The sequence below is a fragment of the Zingiber officinale genome, chromosome 3A (genome assembly GCF_018446385.1).
Source record: "Zingiber officinale cultivar Zhangliang chromosome 3A, Zo_v1.1, whole genome shotgun sequence".
NCBI classification, from domain to species: domain Eukaryota; kingdom Viridiplantae; phylum Streptophyta; class Magnoliopsida; order Zingiberales; family Zingiberaceae; genus Zingiber; species Zingiber officinale.
This window is the reverse complement of record NC_055990.1, coordinates 80,872,860-80,897,226: the sequence shown is the minus strand read 5'-3', so window position 1 is coordinate 80,897,226 and position 24,367 is coordinate 80,872,860. Positions and strand designations below refer to the sequence as shown.

At 39.1% G+C, this 24,367-nt stretch overlaps 1 protein-coding gene across 1 annotated transcript; it reads right to left on the bottom strand.

Moving 5' to 3' along the window:
* Positions 1 to 23,226: 23,226 nt before the first annotated feature.
* LOC122050494 (polygalacturonase At1g48100-like) lies at positions 23,227 to 24,125 on the bottom strand. Its single transcript, XM_042611391.1, has 5 exons — positions 24,084 to 24,125; positions 23,886 to 24,017; positions 23,643 to 23,807; positions 23,529 to 23,573; positions 23,227 to 23,460 (listed from the first exon to the last, which is right to left on the bottom strand). Exons 1-5 carry the CDS (start codon positions 24,123 to 24,125, stop codon positions 23,227 to 23,229), a joined length of 618 nt encoding a protein of 205 aa, XP_042467325.1.
* Positions 24,126 to 24,367: the final 242 nt, after the last annotated feature.

The window sequence follows — 24,367 nt, the reverse complement described above, 5'->3', positions numbered from 1 at the left end:
TAATCTCAACATGATTGGGGCCCTGGCTTGTACCACATACATAAATGCGCGGGTCCTATGTAGGTCCAAGGTAGCAAGTCTTGAACCCTACAAGGCATACATACTAGGCCCGTTTCTTAGTCCATCGACCTAGGGGTACTTAGGAGTGTAACGACTCGCCTTCTGATACTAAGCTGTAAGGCCGATCGATACAGTTGTGCTGCGCTAAGCTAACTATGATGCGGAATGCTGGATAATTTAAAATTTTACTAAACTATTGTGATTGCCTCTGTTAACACTGTGAAAGTGAGATTTCATATTCAAACTCTCTTCTAGATATTCATAGCTATGCTGGGGAGGTGAAACTGAAGCTTTGGATCGGTCCGTGGAACGATCCACTGGCACACTCGGGAATACTGGCTGGATCGGTCTGCCGACCCATCTAGCTGTTCACTGATCGGTCGGTGAGACCGATCAGTGGCTCACTGATCGGTCGGCTGACCGATCAGTGACTGCTGATTTCGTCCCGAACTTTCTGTTTGCAGAGATCAGTTCTTTGATCGATCTGCTGATCGACCAGAGACCCCTGATCGATCCGTGGATCGATCAGCGATTCCTGATTCCGTATCAGGCCCTCTGATTTCAGTCCAGGTTCTTGCCAAATTCACTACACTAACTCCATAAACACTAACATAACATACTAGCATGTAATTACTGGTATTCTAAACATGGTATGGTGCATAGTTCATTGTCTGATGGCATGTAAATATATGGAAACCAAAACTAACAAGGTTCTAAACTGATAACTTGCCAACTACCAGAAACATAAGATAAAGCTAGATCCCTAGGATCTTTATTCCAGTTCCTTCCACACACATCCTCATCGCATTGCCCTCCAGCCTCCGCTACTGGTCCACTTTTCCTTTACCTTTATCTGCAGTATAAGAAAAATAGTATCTGTAAGCTAAAAAGCTTAGTAAGAAACCATCTACCTCACAAAAATGTGCATACGATGCAATTATGATTTGAAATCATGCTACTTGAAAACATACTGAACATGCTAGCATTGCATGGCAAACAATCATATAAACATGGCATACTGAACTAATCATGCCATAGCATACAAACTAATTATGTAGCTATCATAAGTATCAATAGAAAGAGCTAACTGATACAAACTGATCTAGGCTAATACTAAGCTGAAACTGAAACTGTTCTGAATTCGCTTATCTATCTGATAAAGATTTGAAAACTAATACATAATAAGTGAAAATAATAAACATGCTGCTGTAGGGGCATCCCTAACTCGACCCGGATTGCAAGTTAGAATCTAGTAGGGTTTACTAGGTTATCTAAACCTAGGGACGACTATGGATACAGTGCCGCTGAAAGTAAAATACTGAAATAGCTAATACTGTTTTGCTGAAACTAGGTTATCTGAACCTAGAGACGACTATGGGAGCCCACCCATTGGATATCTAATCCATATAAACTGAAATAAAAACTGAGTATGCTAATTGTCGTGTGCTATGGCATTTAACGGAGCTAAATAAATGCCTACTGTATCATAAGGCTGTGCTAGGCATTTTGTCAAGCGTTTGATGTATTCTAACTCTCCTCTCTATTAGGGAGACCACCTCTAGGCACCCGACGACGTCTAGAACCTCTATCTGAAGAGGAAAAACGCGTCCGGCCCATCTAGAGATGCTCACCAATCCCTAAGTCTGTGAGAAGAATTAGATACACCCTATATATTGACAAAATCCACTAAAACTAATCTAATACATAAAAAAAAATAACACACGAAGGCTATTATACTGCAGGTGAGGGGTTTCTTACCTGCGTTCTAGATTTCTTACAAATCTAATCGCTAGAAATTCCGGTGGAGACGACCTCTCGACGATTCACTCGTGTCTTCGCGTTCCTCTCGCGGAGAAGAACCTTTTTCGTGTTGGAGTCGTCACCGGAAGGTGATCCGAGAGCCCTTGGGGCTTGGGCGCCGAGAGAGGAGGAGGAAGAGGAAGGTGTCGGCGTGAGGCTTTGGAGAGGAAGGGTTTTGCCGAACCAATAAAAGAAAATAACGCAAACCCCACTTAAACCTTCTATTTATATTAAGTGGTAATTCGACCCAACTCTAATATAAATTAAATCGTCTCCCTTTCCTTTCAGCACGGCCCTGCTGGGTTCAACTGGTTCCCAACATTATCCCTAAGCTATAGGTCTCGGGTTCGATTCCCGCCTAAGCTATTTTGCGGTTCTAATTATTTTTGTTGCTTCCACTACTCGGAAAATTCCGAAAAATATCTAAAAATTCCAGAAAAATCATAGAATATTTCTAAAAATAATTTGAGAATTTTCGGGCGTTACAACTCCCCATACCTTATAAAAAGTTCGTCCTCGAACTTAGAATAATTCTGGGTACTTCTGTCTCATGCTGGCTTCTGTCTCCCAAGTTGCCTCTTCTGCTGTGTGACTGTGCCAAATGACTTTGACTAATGGTACTTCCTTGTTCCGCAACTTCTTAACTGCTCGGTCTATTATCTGAATAGGCCGACTATCATAGCTGAGGTCCTCGCGGATCTGTACCGACTGGGGCTCAATCACCTGGGTGGCATCTAGGGTATGCTTCTTCAGCATGGAGACATGAAATACGTTGTGGACAGCTGACATTTCCTGGGGTAGCTCTAGCTCATACGCTACCTTGCCCACTCTCCTGCTGATAAGGTATGGTCCCACATATCTGGGACTAAGCTTGCCCTTCTTTCCAAAGCGCATTACTCCCTTCATGGGAGCCACTCTGAGGAACACTGAATCCCCAACTGAAAACTCTAAGGGTCTACGCCGTGTATCAGCATAGCTCTTCTGGCGGCTCTTAGCTGTCTCTATCCTCTGGCGGATCTGTTGTATAGCTGCTGTGGTATCTGCTACTAGATCTGTCTGAAGCTCTAGTTCTTTCTGTTCACCACTCTCATACCAGCAGATTGGAGATCTACACCTCCGCCCATAGAGAGCCTCATAAGGTGCCATGCCGATAGTGGCCTGATAGCTGTTGTTGTATGCAAATTCTGCTAAGCTCAGATATTTGCACCAACTTCCCTTGAAGTCTAGGGCACACGCTCGGAGCATATCTTCGAGTACCTGATTTACTCGCTCTGTCTGACCATCTGTTTGAGGATGGAATGCTGTACTGAACTTTAACTTAGTGCCCAATGCTGACTGTACACACTCCCAGAAGTGTGATGTAAATCTGCTGTCTCTGTCTGAAATGATGGTTCGTGGGACTCCATGTAGTCTGACGATCTCCTGAAGATACAACTGAGCTAGCTTCTCCATGGAGTAGGATATCTTGATAGCTAAAAAGTGGGCTGATTTAGTCAACCGGTCGACTATTACCCAGATGGCGTCAAAACCATTCGTGGTTCTGGGTAGTCCCACTATGAAATCCATGGAGATATCCTCCCACTTCCATTCCGGAATCTGTATAGGCTGCAGAACTCCTCCTGGTCGCTGATGTTCTGCCTTAACCCTCTGACAGGTGAGGCAGATGCTAACATATCTGGCGATGTCTCGCTTCATCCCGGACCACCAAAAACGGTTCTTCAGGTCTTGATACATTTTGGTGGAACCTGGATGCATCGCATAGGGAGTCCTGTGAGCCTCATCTAAAATCTGTCTCCGTAGCTCCTCCTGATCTGGAACACAGAGTCTGTCACCAAAATACAACACCCCGCTATCGGACACTCTGAATTCTCTACTCTCTGATTCTGCTAGCCCTTGCTTGATTTTCTGAATTTCAGGGTCCTATTCCTGAGCTGACTGAATATCACCAAGCAAGATAGACTCTAAGGTCATAGTAGAGAGCTGTCCCACGATGAACTCGAGATCGAAATCTACGATCTCCTTCTGTAGGGGCGGTGACATGGTCGTAAGAGATAATAAGGTATGCATCGGATTTTACGCTAAGTGCATCCGCTACCTTATTGGCTTTCCGGATGGTAGAGGATGTATACATCATAGTCCTTGACCATTTAAGCCACATTGTCGCATGTTCAGATCCTTCCGGTGAAGAAATACTTGGACTCGATGATCAGACACTCTGTGAGCTCCATATAAGTAATGTCTCCAAATTTTGAGAGCTACACGCTCGAGGTCATGAGTAGGGTAATTCTTCTCATAATCCTTGAGTTGTCTGGAGGCATAGGCGATCACCTTGCCATTTTGCATCAATACTGCGCCTAGTCCCAACTTAGAGGCATCACTATAGATGTCAAAGCCTGTGTCGTCTGGTCAGAGCCAAAATGGGAACCTGTCAACCTCCTTTTAGCTCAAGCTGTTCTCACGATCCTACCTGAAATTTTCAGAGCTGTCAGTGGGGAGGCTATCCTGGAGAAGTCCTCTACGAATTTTCTGTAATAGCATGCTAATCCCAGAAAGCTTCTGATCTCGCTAGCGTTCTTAGGTCTCTTCCAGTTACTTATTGCTTCTATCTTGTTGGGATCTACCATAATACCATCCTTTGAGATGATGTGACCCAGGAAGGACACCTGATCTAACCAAAATTCACATTTCATGAATTTGGCGTATAGCTGGTTCTGCTGAAGGGTCTGCAATACTAGTTTCAGGTGCTCTGAGTGTTTTTCCTGAGTTTCTGAGTAGATAAGAATGTCATTGATAAACACAATAACAAACTTATCTAAATACTCCCTGAATACTCTGTTCATGAGATCCATGAACGTAGCTGGAACATTGGTCACGCCATGACTACGAACTCGTAGTGTCCGTATCTGGTCCTGAATGCTGTCTTGGGTATATCCCCCTCTTTGACCACGACTTGGTGATATCCCGATCCGAGGTCAATCTTAGAGAACACGCTGCTCCCTTTAAGCGGTCGAGCAGTCATCTATTCGGGAAGAGGATACCTTCTTGATCGTGACTGAACATTGCTGTAGTCTATGCATGCTTCCATCCTTCTCCTTCACGAACACGGGCGCTCCCTATGGTGAGTGACTAGGCGTATGAAACCCTTGTCAAGCAGCTCCTGAAGTTCCTTGGTTCTGCTGGAGCCATGCGGTAAGGCGCCTTGGAAATAGGATTGGTGCCGGGGAAAAGCTCTATCTCAAATTCAATCTCCCGACTGGTGCTAGGCCTGGTAAATCTTCAGGGAAGGTAGTCACATACAACTCGGACCTCTGCTAGCTGTTGGCCCTTGTCCTGGCCGGTATTGACTACATGTGCTAGGTACCCGTACATCCCGAATCCATCAACCTTTTGTGCCTTCTTGAGAAATTTTACGGCTTTTCTCTTTGGTTCTCAAGGTATTATTGTATTTACCTCGGTGGAATCGACTTTCTATTCTGACTCTACATGGAAGCACCTCGATCGGAAAGTCCATTCTAAGGATGACGTCATAGTCGGTCATTTCTAGCGTGATCGGATCGCAAAAGAGTTCCCCATGCGCTATAATGGCTATGAGCGAGCGTGGATGCCAGTGACCTCTCCCGAAGGTAGTGCCATCATAAACTGACCACCGAGTGCCTCTGGGGTATTTCTAATTTTTCGGAGAACATCCGGCTATATATGAATGGGTTGCCCGATGTCAAATAGACTGAGCACTATCGAAAATGCTAATCGACTGTGACAATCGAGGCATCGCACGTCCCTCTCGTGAGTGAGTAGATCCTCGCATTCGCCATGAGGGGCTTCTAATCTTCCGATATGTGGACCCTCTAGAGCGGCCTGCATCTGATATTCGGCTGTGGCTGAGGAAGACCGGTCTTGTTCGGCCACTGCTTGTCCACCCTCGTGTGCCCTTGTGACAAACCCCAGGGTGGAATTTCCCACAAGTGGTACACTTTGGATAAGGGTCGCTTGCTAGATGGTCCTCCTTTTGAGTCACTCCCGATTTGCGCTTCTTGTTGGAGTTCCCTTGAGCTGTGGCCTTGCTGTTTTTGAGTGTGAGAGTTTCCTTGGCCTTTGGACTCGAGGAGACTTCTATTTTGGTAATGCTCTGTGGTCAAGGCACCGCTCACTAACTCCTGTGGTTTGTGGCCTGCCACCACGCTCATCGCTATCTCTGCCTCGGCATCTTGAGCATCAACGGATTCGTTCCTTCTCTGTCGACTAGCTCGCATGACGAGCCAACCTATTGAATTTCTTCACGGCTTTCTCAACGGATAGGTTGCCCTGACGAAACTCGGTGAACTCGTCGTAGTGGCGGTTTGCATATGAAAGAATTCCTCAAAGAACTCCTTCTCAAGTCGCCCATGTCATCCGGTTCCTTTGGGCCTGCTCGATTCTTTCCCACCACGTCGCGTCTCTGTCGGTGAAAGGCACACTTCACCTTCTCGTCGCCACGGCGTAAGCTCCATCGTGCTCTCTAGTGTTTTGAACCATCCCATGGTTCACTAGTGCCCGAGAAGTTCTCGACTCACGCCACCTTGGATCGATAGGCTTTCTTTCGCTCACCTGACCGGCCTTTGGCCGCGCCTTGGTGTTGGTCGGTGGTGGTGGAACTTCTAAGACTACCGGAGTCATCAGATTCGGATCCGGGGCACTCTGATGATTAGCCTTTAAGGTGGCTATTTCTATCGCTGCCAGAATCGAGCCACTAGTGTCAGTAGGTGCGGAGGAGGCATTTTGCCCGCCCTCTGGTTGGGGCTCGTAGCTAGTGCCCTTCTAGGCGTCCTCGTGCCATTTCTAAAGACATAGAGAACATAACATAACTAAGGTAATTGCAGTTATATAACTACTGCTATCATGTTAAAAGAATAGCACAGACTAACAGGCAATAGACATATAAACATGAACTGTAACTAGAAAGCAAGAAACAATAAAGAGAGTAGAGGTATCCTTACTTGGAAGCTGTAGGTACAATGCTGGTGTGTGTATAGGAAGTATGGAACACTGCTCTGATACCACTCTGTAACGACCCGCCTTCTGATACTAAGCTGTAAGGCCGATCGATACAGTTGTGCTGCGCTAAGCTAACTATGATGCGGAATGCTGGATAATTTAAAATTTTACTAAACTATTGTGATTGCCTCTGTTAACACTGTGAAAGTGAGATTTCATATTCAAACTCTCTTCTTGATATTCATAGCTATGCTGGGGAGGTGAAACTGAAGCTTTGGATCGGTCCGTGGAACGATCCACTGGCTCACTGATTGGTCGGCTGACCGATCAGTGACTGCTGATTTCGTCCCGAACTTTCTGTTCGCGGCCGGATCGGTCGGCTGATCGATCCAGCTGCGAACAGAGAGCTTCTGTTTGCAGAGATCAGTTCTTTGATCGATCTGCTGATCGACCAGAGACCCCTGATCGATCCGTGGATCGATCAGCGATTCCTAATTCCGTATCAGGCCCTCTGATTTCAGTCCAGGTTCTTGCCAAATTCACTACACTAACTCCATAAACACTAACATAACATACTAGCATGTAATTACTGGTATTCTAAACATGGTATGGTGCATAGTTCATTGTCTGATGGCATGTAAATATATAGAAACCAAAACTAACAAGGTTCTAAACTGATAACTTGCCAACTACCAGAAACATAAGATAAAGCTAGATCCTTAGGATCTTTATTCCAGTTCCTTCCACACACATCCTCATCGCATTGCCCTCCAGCCTCCGCTACTGGTCCACTTTTCCTTTACCTTTATCTGCAGTATAAGAAAAGTAGTATCTGTAAGCTAAAAAGCTTAGTAAGAAACCATCTACCTCACAAAAACGTGCATACGATGCAATTATGATTTGAAATCATGCTACTTGAAAACATACTGAACATGCTAGCATGGCATGACATACAATCATATAAACATGGCATACTGAACTAATCATGGCATAGCATACAAACTAATTATGTAGCTATCATAAGTATCAACAGAAAGAGCTAACTGATATAAACTGATCTAGGCTAATACTAAGCTGAAACTGAAACTGTTCTGAATTCGCTTATCTATCTGATAAAGATTTGAAAACTAATACATAATAAGTGAAAATAATAAACATGCTGCTGTAGGGCCCTGGCAACTGTAGTGCGCGCATCCCTAACTGAACCCGGGATTGCAAGTTCCGAATCTAGTAGGGTTTACTAGGTTATCTAAACCTAGGGACGACTGTGGGAGTCCAGCCCAATGGATATCTAATCCAGCAAATAGCTAATACTGTTTTGCTGAAACTAGGTTATCTGAACCTAGAGGCGACTATGGGAGCCCACCCATTGGATATCTAATCCATATAAACTGAAATAAAAACTGAGTATGCTAATTGTCATGTGCTATGGCATTTAACTGAGCTAAATAAATGCCTACTGTATCATAAGGCTGTGCTAGGCATTTTGTCAAGCGTTTGATGTATTCTGACTCTCCTCTCTATTAGGGAGACCACCTCTAGGCACTCGACGACGTCTAGAACCTCTATCTGAAGAGGGAAAATGCATCCGGCCCATCTAGAGATGCTCACCAATCCCTAAGTCTGTGAGAAGAATTAGATACACCCTATATATTGACAAAATCCACTAAAACTAATCTAATACATAAAAAAAAAATAACACACGAAGGCTATTATACTGTAGGTGAGGGGTTTCTTACCCGCGTGCTAGATTTCTTACAAATCTAATCGCTAGAAATTCCGGTGGAGACGACCTCTCGACGATTCACTCGTGTTTTCGCATTCCTCTCGCGGAGAAGAACCTTTTTCGTGTTGGAGTCGTCACCGGAAGGTGATCCGAGAGCCCTTGGGGCTTGGGCGTCGAGAGAGGAGGAGGAAGAGGAAGGTGTCGGCGTGAGGCTTTGGAGAGGAAGGGTTTTGCCGAACCAATAAAAGAAAATTACGCAAACCCCACTTACACCTTCTATTTATATTAAGTGGTAATTCGGCCCAACTCTAATATAAATTAAATCGTCTCCCTTTCCTTTCAGCATGGCCCTGCTGGGTTCAACTGGTTCCCAACATTATCCCTAAGCCATAGGTCTCAGGTTCGATTCCCGCCTAAGCTATTTTGCGGTTCTAATTATTTTTGTTGCTTCCGCTACTCGGAAAATTCTAGAAAAATATCTAAAAATTCCAGAAAAATCATAGAATATTTCTAAAAATAATTTGAGAATTTTCGGGCGTTACAAGGAGCCCATCCCTAACGAGGCCCGTTTCTTAGTCCATCGACCCCGGGGCGCTTATGGAGCCCACCCTTGGTACAAGCCATACATAAAGTAAAGTAGCATGTCATACATATCATAGTTCTTATTTTTACATGCATATCATGTTTCTTGACATATCATAAAACATGCATTTTTTTTTGGGCACACAGCACATGCATGAATCATAGCATACATCATGAACATATCACTTAGCATATCATAAGCATGCATATTTGGGCACACAGCACATGCATGAATCATAAGCTTGCATAATGAACATATCATTTTTATCATATCCTAAAGCATGCATGATTGAGCACATAGCACATACATGGATCATAAGCATACATAAGAGAGCATATCACTTATCCTAAAAGACATAACCATTCATGGAATCATTAAATAACATCTCTTGATTCATTCATAACATGTGAGGTACATCTAGGTCACTAAACCCATATGGCCGAAAGTCATGAATAGAGGCATGATATCTAGACAACATACAAATATAAAAATCTCATGATATCTTCACATACTAGCATAATAAAGGTCATAAGCATGTTAACCTAAATTTTTAAGCCCTCCTAGGTTTCAAATTCTTCATGGCCGAAACCTTTCATGTAGAGCAAACAAGTTCTAAATAACATGCAAACATGTAAACCCTAAGCTCATATCATATCATATTTCATAAGGAACCACTTAAGCATATTTAGTTTGGGTTCTAAGTTCCTTAAGCTCCCAAACTTATCATGGCCGAACCCTAACATGTCTCCTTCTAGGTTACAAGTAGCATGGAAGTATTGAACCTTAAGCCAATATCTTATACATTTTCATGAGAAACAACATAAGCATATTTGTTTTAAATTCCAAACTTCCTAGACCCCTTAACTCAAGGTGGCCGAAACCTATAACTCATGGAATTAGGTTTTTAGTGGCATAAGAGCATGGTAACCACAACTACATTTCATAGCATATATCACAAGACATCATAAGCATATATAAGTTGGGTTCTAAGTTTTCTCTAGGCTTTTAAACTTGTAATGGCCGAAACATATAAATCATGGAACTAGATCTTTAGTGACATAAGAGCATAGGAATCACAACTACATTTCATGGTACTTATCACAAAAACATCATGAACAAATGTAAGTTGGTTTCAAAATTTCTCTAGGCCTTTGCACTAGTATTGGCCGAACCCTAACAAGCATGAACTACATTTCTAGTGGCATAAGAGCATGGAACCACAACTACATTTCATAGTACTTACCACAAGGAGCATCATGAACATATATAAGTTGGGTTCAAAGTTTTCCTAGTCCTTTAATCCAAAGGTGGCCGAAACATATAAATCATGGAACTACACAATTTTCATGACATCATAACAAGGAACAACATTAGTAAACTTAGTAAAAAAAACATCTACTAGTTCCATATTATTTTATCAAGAAAGTCATGAGCTTCCTAGCCTTGGTTTAAACTTTCCTAGACTTCAAATCTCATCATAACCGAAACTTTATAAGCATGAAATAAGATTTATAACTAACATACAATCATGGCATAAAACTTCATACCTTGTCTTAGGAACAATCTTAGCATGCTTAGCCCTAGATTTAAAACTCCCTTAAGCCTTTACTTCTTACATGGCCGAATACTCATGGGCATGAAAAATGGAGTTTCAACAATATACAAGTAGGAGAAAAGTTAACAACATCATTATCATAGGGTACATAACTCAAGAATAAGGAAACATGCTTAGTTTGAGTCTTAAACTTACCTAGTCTTCTTGTTCATGCTTGGCCGAGAGTTTAAAGCTTATGGATCTAGGTTTTCATCATTTATTCTAGCATGGAAACCTTAGATTAACTTTTTACATAAAATACATATCACAAGAAAGATAGTAAGCATATCTAATTACAACTTTCTTAAACTCTTATTCTTCTTTTGGCCGAATTTTCTTAAGGCAAGTCCTAGGTTTTTAAGCGATCTAACTCCATGAAAAACCATACAAACTATTGTACCACAGGTGAGGGGAAGCTTACCTAGTAATCACTTGTTAATCTCTAAAGAAATGGTACCCTTGGTGAAGAGGAAGTAGGGGGCTTCTTCTTCTAGCACTCCTTTTGATTTTCTCTTGCTTGGAAGGGTACACCTTGAAGGCTCCTTCTTGTAGTTTAGTTTTTCTCTTAGGGAGAAACCTAAACTTGGCTTGTGGAGATGAGGGAGGAGGCTTAGAGTCTCGTCAAGGGTGAGGGAGGAGGAAAAAAAAAATGAAAACCTTTAGTTCCTTTCCTTTTTATGCTAAGTAGGTGGAAGTTACCAAAATGAACTTTGCTTCCCTTCCTCCTTATCTCATGCATGTATTTTCTTAATGAGAATATGTCCTCATTCCCTTCCCTAAATTCTTCTCTTTATTATCCTCTTAAACCCCACGAAAATAGAGAAGGAAGGGAGAAGGACAACTTGTCTTTTGCTACTCTTTTTCCATAACCAAGAGGTAAACAAGAGAAAGAAGCCACTTGATTTTCCCTTTGTTGCTTCACCAAATTTTAGCTTTACATTTAACTACAATTCCCATCATTTCCCTTTCACATATTATTCATTATCCTAGTGGTTATCATACATAATTTTATTTCTATCCTCTGTGAGAGGTTCAAGGTTCAAACCTTCACCTCTTCTTTTATTTCTCTTATTTCTTTTTTTTACTTTTTGATTCTTCAAATTTTTAGGCTCTAAAGCAAATAACGCCCATATACTTATCTCATAATCTTGTGGGTGTTACATAAAGAACAATATAGGTGTATTTAATTCATTAGTTGAAACATGTTTAGTGGTGTTATCTACCAGAACCTGGAGTGTAGATGCAGATGTCATTAATCATGTTCGTAATTCATTGCAGGGTTCCAGGAAACCCGACAACTAAATGAAAATAAAAACACCGTCCACATGGGCACTGTTGTAAAAGTGGCAGCTGTTGCAGGGGGAGATGTTTATCCTTTAAATAGGAATAAAATATGGATTATTAGAAATTGTCTTTACGTACTAAGTTTAGAAAGAACGTGATTTCAGTTTCTAAACTATTATAGAATAGATATTGTGTCTATTTTGATAACAAAGTTGTTATCAAGAAAAATAGAGAAGTTATCTATTCTGGTATGTTGGTTGACAATTTATAATCCAATAACTCCCACGATTCAATAAATGGAAATTATAACACATCTTCTAACTTTAAGAGAAAGCAACCTTCGGAAATGAACCAATTATATCTTTGGCATCTAAGGTTAGGTTATATTAACTTGAGTAGGATTCATTGGTAGCTGATGAACTTTTGAGTTCATTGGTAGTGGAAATCTTTCCAACCTGCGAGTCTTACTTGGAAGGAAAAATAACCAAGAAGCTTTTATGTCTAAGGGGTATGGAGCCAAAGATATGTTGGAATTGTTTCATTCTGATTTGTGTGATCCTATGACTATCCAGACAAGAGGTAGTATCGAATATTTCATCTATTTTATAGGCAACTATTCAAGATACAAATACATTTACTTAATGTGCCGCAAGACTAAGTGTTTTGATTAGTTCAAAGAGTACAAGACTGATGTGGAGAAACGTCAAAGTAAAAGTATCAAGATACTACGGTGAGATCGTAGTGGCAAGTACCTCTTGGGAGAATTTAGGAGTTACTTATCAGAAGTAGGGATTCAATCCCAACTAACTGCACCTGGTACACCCCAACAGAATGGTGTAGAAAAAGGAAGGTATAGGACTCTTATGGAAATAAGTAGATTGATGATGAGTTATTACCAAATTCATTTTAAGGATATACTCTGGAAACGGAAGTGAATATAGTACCTTCCAAAGTCAGAACTCTCTACTCATATAGAATTGCTGAATAAGCGTAAGCCTATTTTGAAGCATATTCAGATTCGGGTAGTCCAGCACATATGCTGAAGAGAGATAATGATAAGTTGGACAGGAATTCACTTGTTTGTGGGTTATCCTAGAGAAATGAAAGTAGGATTATAGTCTTAAAAATCAGAAGGTCATTGTTAGCATCAATGAACGATTTTTAGAAAAGGACTATGTAATAAATCACGTGCCCATAAGTAAATTTGTTCTTAAGGAAATAATAAATGACATGTCTAACCTAGTACCAACTGTACAAGATGAAATATCACAAGAAACTGCAACACATATCACAAATGATACACAATTGCATAAAGTGTCTCGTCATAGTGGGAGTGTTGTTAGGCAACCTAAAAAGATTCATGTTTTAGGAGAGTTTTTGGACTCGATCCCTGGAGGACATGAACCTGATCTCCGGACATATGACGAAGCACTCCAAGATAAAGATGCAACACCTTGGCAAAGAGTAATGAATAACAGAATTAGAATATATGTATTCTAATAAAATCTGGAAGCTTGTAGAACCACCAAATGGTGTAAAAGCCTTTGGGTATAAAAAGGTCTATAATAGGAAAAGAGGGATAGACAGGAAGGTAGAAACTTTCAAAGCAAGGCTTGATTAAAAAGGAAACTTTTTCATTTGTAGTCATGCTTAAGTCTATCTGGATTCTTTTATCTATTTGGCAAGTGGATGTCAAGACAGCATTCCTTAACGGAAGTCTTGAAGAAAGCATCCATATAAAGCAACCAGAAGGGTTCATTGCAAAGGGCTAAGAGCATTTTATGTGCAAGCTCAATCAGTCTATGGACTGAGACAAAGCTTCAAAGGTCTTGGAAAATCCTGTTTATCAAAGTTATCCAGACCTATGGATTTATTTAGTAACCGGATAAGTCTTATGTATACAAAAGGTGTGATGAAAACTTGGTGGTATTTCTTATATTATACGTAGATTACATTTTTGATAGTTGGAAACAATATCAAGGTGTTATTGGAAGTAAGGGTATGGTTGTCCAAGCAATTCGTTATAAAGGACTTAGGAAAATAAGCACATATTCTTGGGAACAAGGTTAGCAAGAAAAGAATGTTGTGCTTATCTCAAGCTTTATATAACAAGCTCGTTTTAGCATGCAAAACTCCAAGAAAGGTTTTCTACCTTTTAAGCATGGAGTGTCTTTATCTAAAGAAATGTCTCCGATGACATCAAAGGAGATTGAGGACATGTAGGTAGTTATTTATGCTTCGAAAGATAGACAGCCTAATGTATGCTATGCACGAGATCAGAAATCTGTTTTGTCAAGGGCATAGTTAACAGATATCAAAGTAACCCTAGACAAGGACATTGGACTGCAGTAAAGCATATATTCACGAATTTTGACTTCCAATCAGATAGGGACAATAATAAGTCAACCTCGGGGTTTTGTGTTTACTTTAGGAGGAAAGTCATAACTATGGAAGAGTGATAAGCATAGGTGTTTTTCTGGACTTCACCATAGAAGCTGAGTATATGGCAAGCCTATGAGGTAGCCATAAAAGCTAAATGACTCAATAACCTCAAAATGGACTTAGATAAGATTTCTGGTTTGTCCAAAGATTATTACAATTCATTGTAATAATAGTGGTGCAGTAGCAAACTCGAAGAAACCATAAGTCTATAAGGCAAGTAAACACAATAGAGCGTAAGTACCACCCAATACGAGAAATCGTATAAACGAGAAGAAGTTATTGCTGCCTAGATTGCATCAAGTGATAACCTAGAAGATCCTTTCACTAAAGCCCTTAAGGCAAGAGCTTTTGATGGGCATGTTGAAGGTTTGGGAATCAGATGTATGGTAGCAGATATAGCAGCTTAGTTTTTTAGTATAAGTGGGAGATTGTTAGGATGTATACTAAAAGCCTAGCTTTTAGTATAAACATTTATCTAGAAATAAGAATCACATTGGTCAAATGTCTACATTTATGATAAATATAATTGTTCAATTAATTTATATTGTAGATAACATGGTGTGTGGTGTCACACACAGAAGATCATGTTATCGGTTCCTTATAAATTATAAACAGTAGCTCACGACCAAGATGGAAAGGAACAAACCATTGGAAGGTCGTAGTGTAATTAGGTATTAATTTATCTTAACTATATAATTACATTAGTACACTTAGAGTGTATTGAGTAGGACCATTTGAGATTGTTTCTTTTATACTGACTTTATAAAGGAACAAAGACATCAGTTATTATGGAAGTGTTTGCTCTTAATCTTAATATAATAACAAGCACATATATTTGATATTTATTTCTTTAATTTATAAATGGGTGAGATTTAGTTCGATAAATCAATAAGTCTGATAAGTTGGGATATGATATCACTTATAGTGTGTGTTGTTGATTATAGAAGGAAACTGTGTCCTAGTGATCTAGGTTGAGAATGTCCCCAAGAGGAGCTCATAAGGATTGTCATGTTAAACCCTGCAGGTGGACTTATTCCGACATGACGATGAAGTTGACTGGTACTACTCTTGGAGCTAGATATTAATTAAGTGAGTTGTCAGTAACTTACTTAATTAGTGGACATTCGACATCTTAAACACAGGGAGACTAACACACTCATAATAAGAAGGAGCCCAAAATATAATTTGGGATTGGTGCGGTAGTTCAATAATAGTTCTCTAGTGGAATGAATTATTATTGATAAAATTAAGTTGTGTGTTCGGGGCGAACACGGGATGCTTATATCGGAGACAAAACCAATTCCTCCTCTCATTCCCTATCGTAGCCTCTTAATTATGTAGTACTATACCCACCTATACCCACCTTCTTACCCTTCCATAGGGGCCAAGCTAGCTTGAGACCAAGCCAGGCCCGCCAAAGTTCGTTCATGGGTGCTTCAAGGTGGTCGCCCTACTGGTTCAAGTCGGCCCAAATTTAAATAAAAGGATTTTTATTTTCAAAATTTTCTGGATAACATGATTTTAAAAGAGTTTAAAATTTAAATCTTTCCTTTTATAAGATTCTACAAAAGATTAAGAGAAGAGCTAAATCTCTTTCCTTATTGTAGATTAAAGGTTGATTTTAATTTTGGTAAAACTTTCCTATTAATCATGTTTATTATTTAAAAGAAAGTTTAAAATTAAAAATTCTCTTTATTAGTTTCTACAAAGATTAAGAAAAGATTTAATATCTTTCCTTATTTGTAGAATAAAAGAGATTTTAATTTTTGAGATAACTTTCTTTTATCACATGTTAAAAGAAAGATTTTAATTTATAAAATTTCCTTTTATTAACCAATCATGAAGGGAAAAATTAGTGGAGAAATTTTTATAAATTTCCGGAAACAAATAAGGAAGTTTTAATTTGTGTTTAAAATTTTATTTGCTTGGAAATTTTATGGTGTGGCCGGCCATTGTAAATTGAAAAGAAAAATTGTTTTTAATTAAATAAATTTTCCTTTTCAATGGCAAAAGAATTAAGGAAGTTTTTATTAAATTTTCCTTATTTGCCAAGACCAAGGATTATAAAGAGGGGGTAGAGGACTTCATGGTGAACAACTCTATTCTATTTTCTCCTCTCTTCCTCTCCTCCTCTCCTCCTCTCTTCTCTTTGATGGCCGAACCTCATCCTTCTTGTGGAGATTCATATGGTGGCCAGATCAAGTTTAGATAAGAAGAAGAAGAAGGGGAGAAAGAAAGTTTTGTTTCTAGCATCCCTTGGAGCATGGTGGTGGTGGCCGAACCTCTTCATCCTAGGAGAAGTTTTGATGGCCGAAACTTGTAAGGAAGAAGAAGGTGCTTGGTGGTTCTCATCTCGGAAGATCGTTGCCCACACAAGAGGAATACGGTAGAAGATCAAGAGGTCTTTCTAAAAGGTATAACTAGTATTTTTCCTTTCCGCGTCATACTAGTTATTTTTGGAAATAATACCAAATGCAAGAGGCATGCGATCCTAGTATTTCGAATTTGTTTTCGATGTTGTGTTCTTTTGTTTTTTTTTTCTTTTCCTTGTGATTTGATTGTTCTTTTCGGTTGACCTAAAGTTATTTAAGGAAAATAAATATTAACTTTCCTTAAAAGGCTTTGTCTAGTCGGTGGTGGTTGTTCTCATATCCAAGAAGGCCATGTGCCTCACCATGTCAGTACTGGAAGCCAATTTTGGAAATTAATATTTAATGAAATTAATAACCTAGGTGATTTGGATCGAACGTGTTAAGTTCCGCAGGAGATCCGAGTCTAAACCTAAAAGAACAAATAGATTAAACTTTGGATCAAACGTGTTAAGTTCCGCTGACGATCCAAGTTTAATTTAAAAGAACACATGGTAGCAATGAAAAGGTTCAGACCTTTGTACAAAATTTTTGTACAGTGGAACCATTATGTTTTCCGAGTATCAACCAACATTACCATGAGGTCCAAGGTTCAATCCTTGGTCATGCCTCTTTTTGGTTCTTTTTCTTTTATATTTTTAAAAATCCACATAAGGCCCATACTATATCATGTCTAAATCTATTTGAATTATTAAGGCCCATTTTAATCATGCTTAAATCTATATTAATCATGCATAAATCTACATGAATTATTAGAGATCCTATGGGTGTTACACCAAATCAAACCAGAGGAATTCGTTCAGAACTTCTTCGATGAGGACCAAAAAGACTCGAAAGAGGTTCGAGATCACCGTTAAATCAACTATCTAAAACCTGCAAGAAAATTTTAGGTTGATCTAACAAATTCCACAATTAATCGACAAAGCAAAACACCTCAATCTGGATTCGCACAGAAACTCAGAAAAATCTACAACAAACCACAGTAGATGAGGGACTTCAACGGCAGCATAAGAACTATAGTATCACCAGAACAAATCATAACCATGCAATTGTCCCTAGATAAATAGGTTTAAAACCATCACCGAGAGAACAAAACATACTAGATTCACTCTACAATACCTTAAATCAATCCACCAGGTCACAGACAACTTGAAAACTCATGAACACACTCTTGAATTAACCTCCAATCATACACAAACTTACCCAGGAATTTAAGAACACCTGGAAGAACCGAGAAATCGAAATCTATAGCTACTCAGAAAATAGAACAATCTCAAATAAAAATCCATTACATCCAAAATCCATCCACTTTTACAATAGCAGATGGAAAACAGTAAGGAAACCAGCAATCAAGGCGTAAACCTCAACATTCTATCATAAAGATTTCGGACGCACAAAGAAGAGAAACATCATCGCTGTAATTTAAATCCAACCAACCATTCTAATACCATTAGAAACATCAAGGCTTCTCCGATCAAAACTGAAAGCACCAACAATCCATAAGAACCCAATTGAAACCAGTCAAGCGCAGTAAAGAGCAAGCACCGTGGAATCCAGTTGAAACCCCAGAGAACCCCAAATCGGAACGTAATCCATGAAAGAAAAGCCTGTACAACACAAATCTCATCAAAGATGTTCCCATCTTTTGCAGAGAACATGAAAATTGCGAGATGAAATCGAGATAGCACGAAAACACCAAATCACAACTCAATCAACCTGTTGAAAATCGACAATCATATCAAAACTCTCCTAAGCTCCTATCCTCTACCTCACGGATCTCATACCATCATATAGTAGAGTACTTGCCTTCCCTTCCGCGATTCTCTGTTGAAGCCCTTCCCCTAGCCGTAGCCGCCAGTGGTCGTCGGTGGACTCCACGCTCGCTCGCGATGCTCTCGCGAAGTTGCCGAGGTGGTGAAATGCCGGAGCAGGGATCTGAGCTCGGTGACAAGCTTGATCGATCCAGCGAGGGGTTAAGGAGGAGATGAGGCGACGATTAGGGCACGGTGGCTAGGTGTGGGAAAGATGGTTGATAAGATTTTATACCTAGGTCTTAATACCTAGGGTAATTTAATCCCTAACCTAGGGTAATTATAATTCATCAACCCCCATTTTAATCCCTTTATTAAATAGTTTCATGATGCCATACCAGTTCATTTAACTTTCCTAAATTTCATAGAAAATTTAGTGGATGATTTCCTTTATTGTTGCTCATGAGATCTTAATTTATCAATTTTATTTTACCTTATTCAAATTCTGTATCTAACACTTGGGGTACCTTACACAATAAAGCTGTGCAAGATTTCTTACTTAGTGCATCTGTCACTTTGTTCGCCTTCCCTGGATGATAGAGGATTTGATAGTCATAGTCTTTGACCAGTTCAAGTCATCTCCACTGTCTCATGTTCAGGTCTTTCAGAGTGAAGAAATACCTAAGACTTATGTGATCTGTGTAAATCTTGCACTGAGATCCGTAAAGTAATGCCTCCCAATTTTGAGAGCGAAGACTACCGCTGCTAACTCAAGGTCATGAGTAAGGTTGTTCTTCTTATAATGCTTGAGTTGTCTCGAGGCATAGGCAATCACTGCAACAAAAACCCTCATAGACATCGGTTTTCCACCGCTGTGTATTACATTTTCGACCGATGTCTATGAAGGCGATGTAAAAGGTCTGCCATTTTAGACATCGGGTTAAAATCGGTGTAGTATCACTTAACGACATTGGGTGTAAAACCGATGTAATATTATATGTTAATAACACCAGTTTTGGTAGTGGTATACAACCGATGTAATATTAGTTAATGACACCGATTTTGCAGCGGTGGAAAATCGATGTAATATCAGTATTGTTTAACGACACAAATTTGATTTTCGAAATAGTGAAAAACCGACAGTGTCCAAGAAAATACACAAATATTCATAAATTACACAAATATTCTTCTTCCAACAGTATCCATAAAATACACAAATATTCACAAATTACATAAATATTCTTCTTACAACAGTATCCATAAAATACACAAATATTCTGTTTACAACATCAAAAGCTAATAGATATTGTACACATCAAGGTAATATCCATAATTTACATTCCATGCAAATGCATGCATCATCCAAAGTTTTCAAAAATCAAATACCTTTCCTACTCAAATGTAATCTAGCATGCATTCAGCCCACTCGAACCGCACTTCATCAATTTCAACACTGGAGTACTTGAGATTTGTAAACTGTAAAAACACATAAATAATATATTAGTAAACAAAGACCAAAAATCATAGTTAAAAAAAAGTAAGAGCACCATGTAACAAGATAACTAATTGGAATGCTTAAAAAGAGAAACGTTCATCAATTATCTCAACCACATCATATAGTGATAGATCTATCATTCCTGGGAACTTAATATAATCCAAACCAGAAATTATTGCAATGAAGTTTTCTCATAGTTACAATTTAATTAATCAATACTTATCTACGACTTACAGTATGTACAAGCAGAAAGATACAAACAAAAACAAAATCAATCAAAATATCAAAACACTATAAAATACACAAATATTACAACATGAAGGGCTATTTTATTCCAAATATCATAAGCTTTTGCTATCATTATGAAACCTGGAAGCATGAATAACTTTTGCAGTGAGAACTACCTCATCCTTCTCACTAGCCAACACTTTAGCCAATGCATTTACTTCATCAACTTTTGGAGACACAAAAGCAAGCCCTTGATCTCAGTATCCAGTTTAATTTGTCTCGTTGACAAGGTCGACAGCCGTGTGCACTAAGTTGAGACAACAAGCTTATCTATATACAAACATTAAATAATATCAGCTGCATTTTGAAGAAAAACAAAAATTAGAAAGAAAGAAAAGGCATTACACCAATATGACCTTTTCCAACAATGGCCTCGAGACTCGCAAGTGTGCTGAGAGAGGATGCAAAATCATTTGCTCGAATGTTCCTTCCATCAACAACTCCGACAACAAGATATTTGCCAGCGGGGAAGCTACTAGATTACAAAGTGGAACAAACAATCATAAAGATGTACTTTTTATTATTTATATAGATATCAATTACAAGTGATAGACTCCACTGGATTACACACTTAAAAGATATATTTCATAGATAAAAACTTATAGACTGAAGAGTTTGTGATCTCAAATCCTTCATTGGTAAAGTGGCTTGCCCAAAAAAAAAATGATATATTTCACCATGCAAGTATATCTCATTTGTTGACCTGGAAAATATAGAAAGTTTTGACATGCTAGGATCAAACGAGTAGATACCTCTATAGATCGATCTTAATGTTAAATTAGCACTAGCACAGTGAGAGCTATTAATTGACCCGACCCCCGGGAAATGTAGAAAGGTAGTAAGAAAATTGAATTTCCCCACAATCACCAAGATATCTCATTTCCAACACATGTTTACTCAAAATAGAATGCAAAGAAATTACTAGTAAACAAGCAAAATAATGACACAGTAAACACATTTGATGGATGAAAGTGTGAATCTAACACCTCAGATTTTTCTATCACTCCATTTTAATGACAAGATGCATGGTAAGAAATAGCTAGTTGATTCACTCAAAATCTACGAGAGTCACTTCATAGCTAGCAATTCCACTGGACCAAAACTAAGCAACAGTCAACTCCAATACAAAACCACCTTTAACAAGAAAAGTAAATGATTTAACTGAAGGAGATACTCCCCATTTCCTAGCACTCTCTAAAGGACATATCTGTCGAGGAGTATATTACATAAAGTGCAAGTTCACAATTTCATAATATGTTAGCAAAGCATTGTATCGGAATTGTATCAAATCCTGAAGTTCGCATTGTTCCCTAAACCCATGTAGCTCCAAGAGGCACCTCAATGGAACTTCTTTTGATATGACCTATCATTTTAAGAGTAAAACAGAGAGACATATGAATCAAAAGAATTGACACTCATTTAGCAACTACTAATGAGCTAAAACTAATATAAACTAAACCTATATTCTAACAATAAAGAGAATGAAAACTGGTGAACAAGTTGTAAAGAAGAAATCCGTTGGGGGAAAATATTGTAACAACGAACTCATACTAGAAAATAGGTTAGAAGTGTTTGTCATATCACAAATTCCCAAGTGTAGTAGCCATGGAGGCTCAGAAGTACGAAGTGCTGTCATTTTGTGAAGTGTGTGCAATCTTCTTGGGAGAAAAATATGCTTTATTACTAAGTAGAAATGGAGCAATTAAAAAGAATAGCTAGAAACAAGTAAAATTAGATTATAACTAAATTTAGATAGAAATATACCGGAAATATAAAGGTAAACAAATCTATTGGAAGTGGTCCAACTTTACATGACAGTAAAAGACCATTAACTATTTGCTCAAAATACCCAATGAAGGGCCAAGCATGTACATCTTTTTTAGAAATAATATGCAAAGCAGCAGCTATCTCGTGTGCCCAACTAGAAAGAGGTGGGGCTATACAATGAGCAAACTTTAGCATAGTCTCAAATGTTGCATCTCTAACAATTGATGAGTGTAGTAATGGATCAACATATTTCACCTACAGCAGATTGTTTGAGGATGAGAAATAAAATGGCCAAACTAAATCTTTGTTGCAATAAATGTTTAGCTAGTAACTAAAAAATATAGTTACTAATGACCATTAATTCAATCAATAGATTTTGGAAAAAAATAAAAACTTCCACAGTACATTTAAGCAATCTTGAAGTAGGAAGGCAAAAAAAAAAAAAAGTAAAACATATTCAATGACTTATCCATGGAGGTAGCTGACCATGAGTAAATATTGGATTAGCAATAGACATCTGACCAAGAGTCCTAAGCATAACTGGGATATTTTAACCCTGTGACAAAGAGTTGTTTCCTACTTTCCTCCTTCAACAACAATTAACTTAGTATGACAAACAAAATTTGCACTTCATCATTATACCAATAAATAAACTATGAGTCATTAATGAATCATCACCTAAACCCTAAACCGTATTAGGAATTATTCAGATGGATTCAGAAATTCACAAAATCATAATTAACTTGGTCATGAATCGATTTAACAAGAAGGTTAAAAGAAAATACTCACTTAATGATCAAAGCCTTTAAGGTGTATATGTAGCGCGTTTAAGAAGCCCAACACACAAATCCTGTAGAAACAACAACAACAAAAAGAGATAAATTTATAAACCAGAAAATATGGTATATTAGTGAAAAGAATTAGCATAGACATAAAAGAAACTTGAGAGTTCAAGGAATACATAAAATCAATTTAGCAACAGGAAATAATAACTCCTCAATTGTTAATGTTTGAGCAGCCCGTTTGGATGGAGACGCAGCCATCCCATGTGTTTTGTTAGAAGTTTCAGTAACTTTTCCTTTAGGGTCGTCATTCATCAGTAAAGGATAGTGCAATATGTACCACAGCTCATGTTGGCATGGTGGATCATGACATCTCTTGAGTTCTGCAGATGAATTCCGTCTGTGTTGAGGCTGTTGCCTGGCGAAGCAATCATGATGTTGTAGACCTGAACAGCTTTGCAGTTGTCGAACTTAAGATGGCATTGCTGGCTGTTCTGAATTGTGATGCCAGTCACTGACACATTGTAGCTCCCGTAGAACCTCAAGGCCTGCGAAGCAGAAATGTTAGAACGAGATTGCAACTTTGCTTTGCAGATCATGAGGAAGGAGATCTCACAGTAGGCTTAATCTGAGGCAGGTTGGAGCTCAGCTCATCATGTGTCTGTTAAAGATGGGCAATCTGTTTGAGCTGATGGATTTGAGAGAGATTGAAAGAAGATGAAACACTTACTGGATCGACATCAGAGTCAGTGTCTGTCCACCAGACACTTCCTCGCCCTTCGATTACTCCACTCCCTCGAATTGCTATGCCTTTCAGTTTTGTGAACTCAATCCACCATAGAAGTCCAGAAGCCCAGTACTTGGCATTTGTTGGAGCAATAATCATACCATCTAGCTACAGATTTCTATGGTTTGAGAAATTTGTGTTTTTAAATTTTATTCTTTCAACCAAAAAGATTGTAATTTTTTTTACCTGGAAAACAATGTTCGGCTGGCAGTAAGGCCCAGAGAAGGAGATGGGACCCACAAGGAACTCGAATTCTGCTATAACAACCAGGACTGAGTCACCCGCTTTGCAAGCAGCAGCCCATGCAGCCTCAAAAGCCTGCGTTTAATTTGCTCGTAACTCCTCAAACTTGATAGTTCAGGGACGTTTGCTGTGGAAGCTCACATCCTTCACCTGGTTGCTCTTCGTCTCGAATTTGGTCAGCATATTTGCCAGATCAAAAATATAGCAGACATACGCAAACCAGAACGGAGGAAGCGAAGGTGCACACCGGAAAACATATCTAGGGCTCAAATCCAAAGCCGGATCTATAAAAGCTTCTTCTGACCAGGAATTTAAGAACTGGATCTCGAGACTAGATCGCTGCCGATGGGGATCTGGAGGGGAGACGACAAAATTGAAGGGGTAGCCTGACGACCGAAGACGGACACAGAGACGGAGAGAGGAAG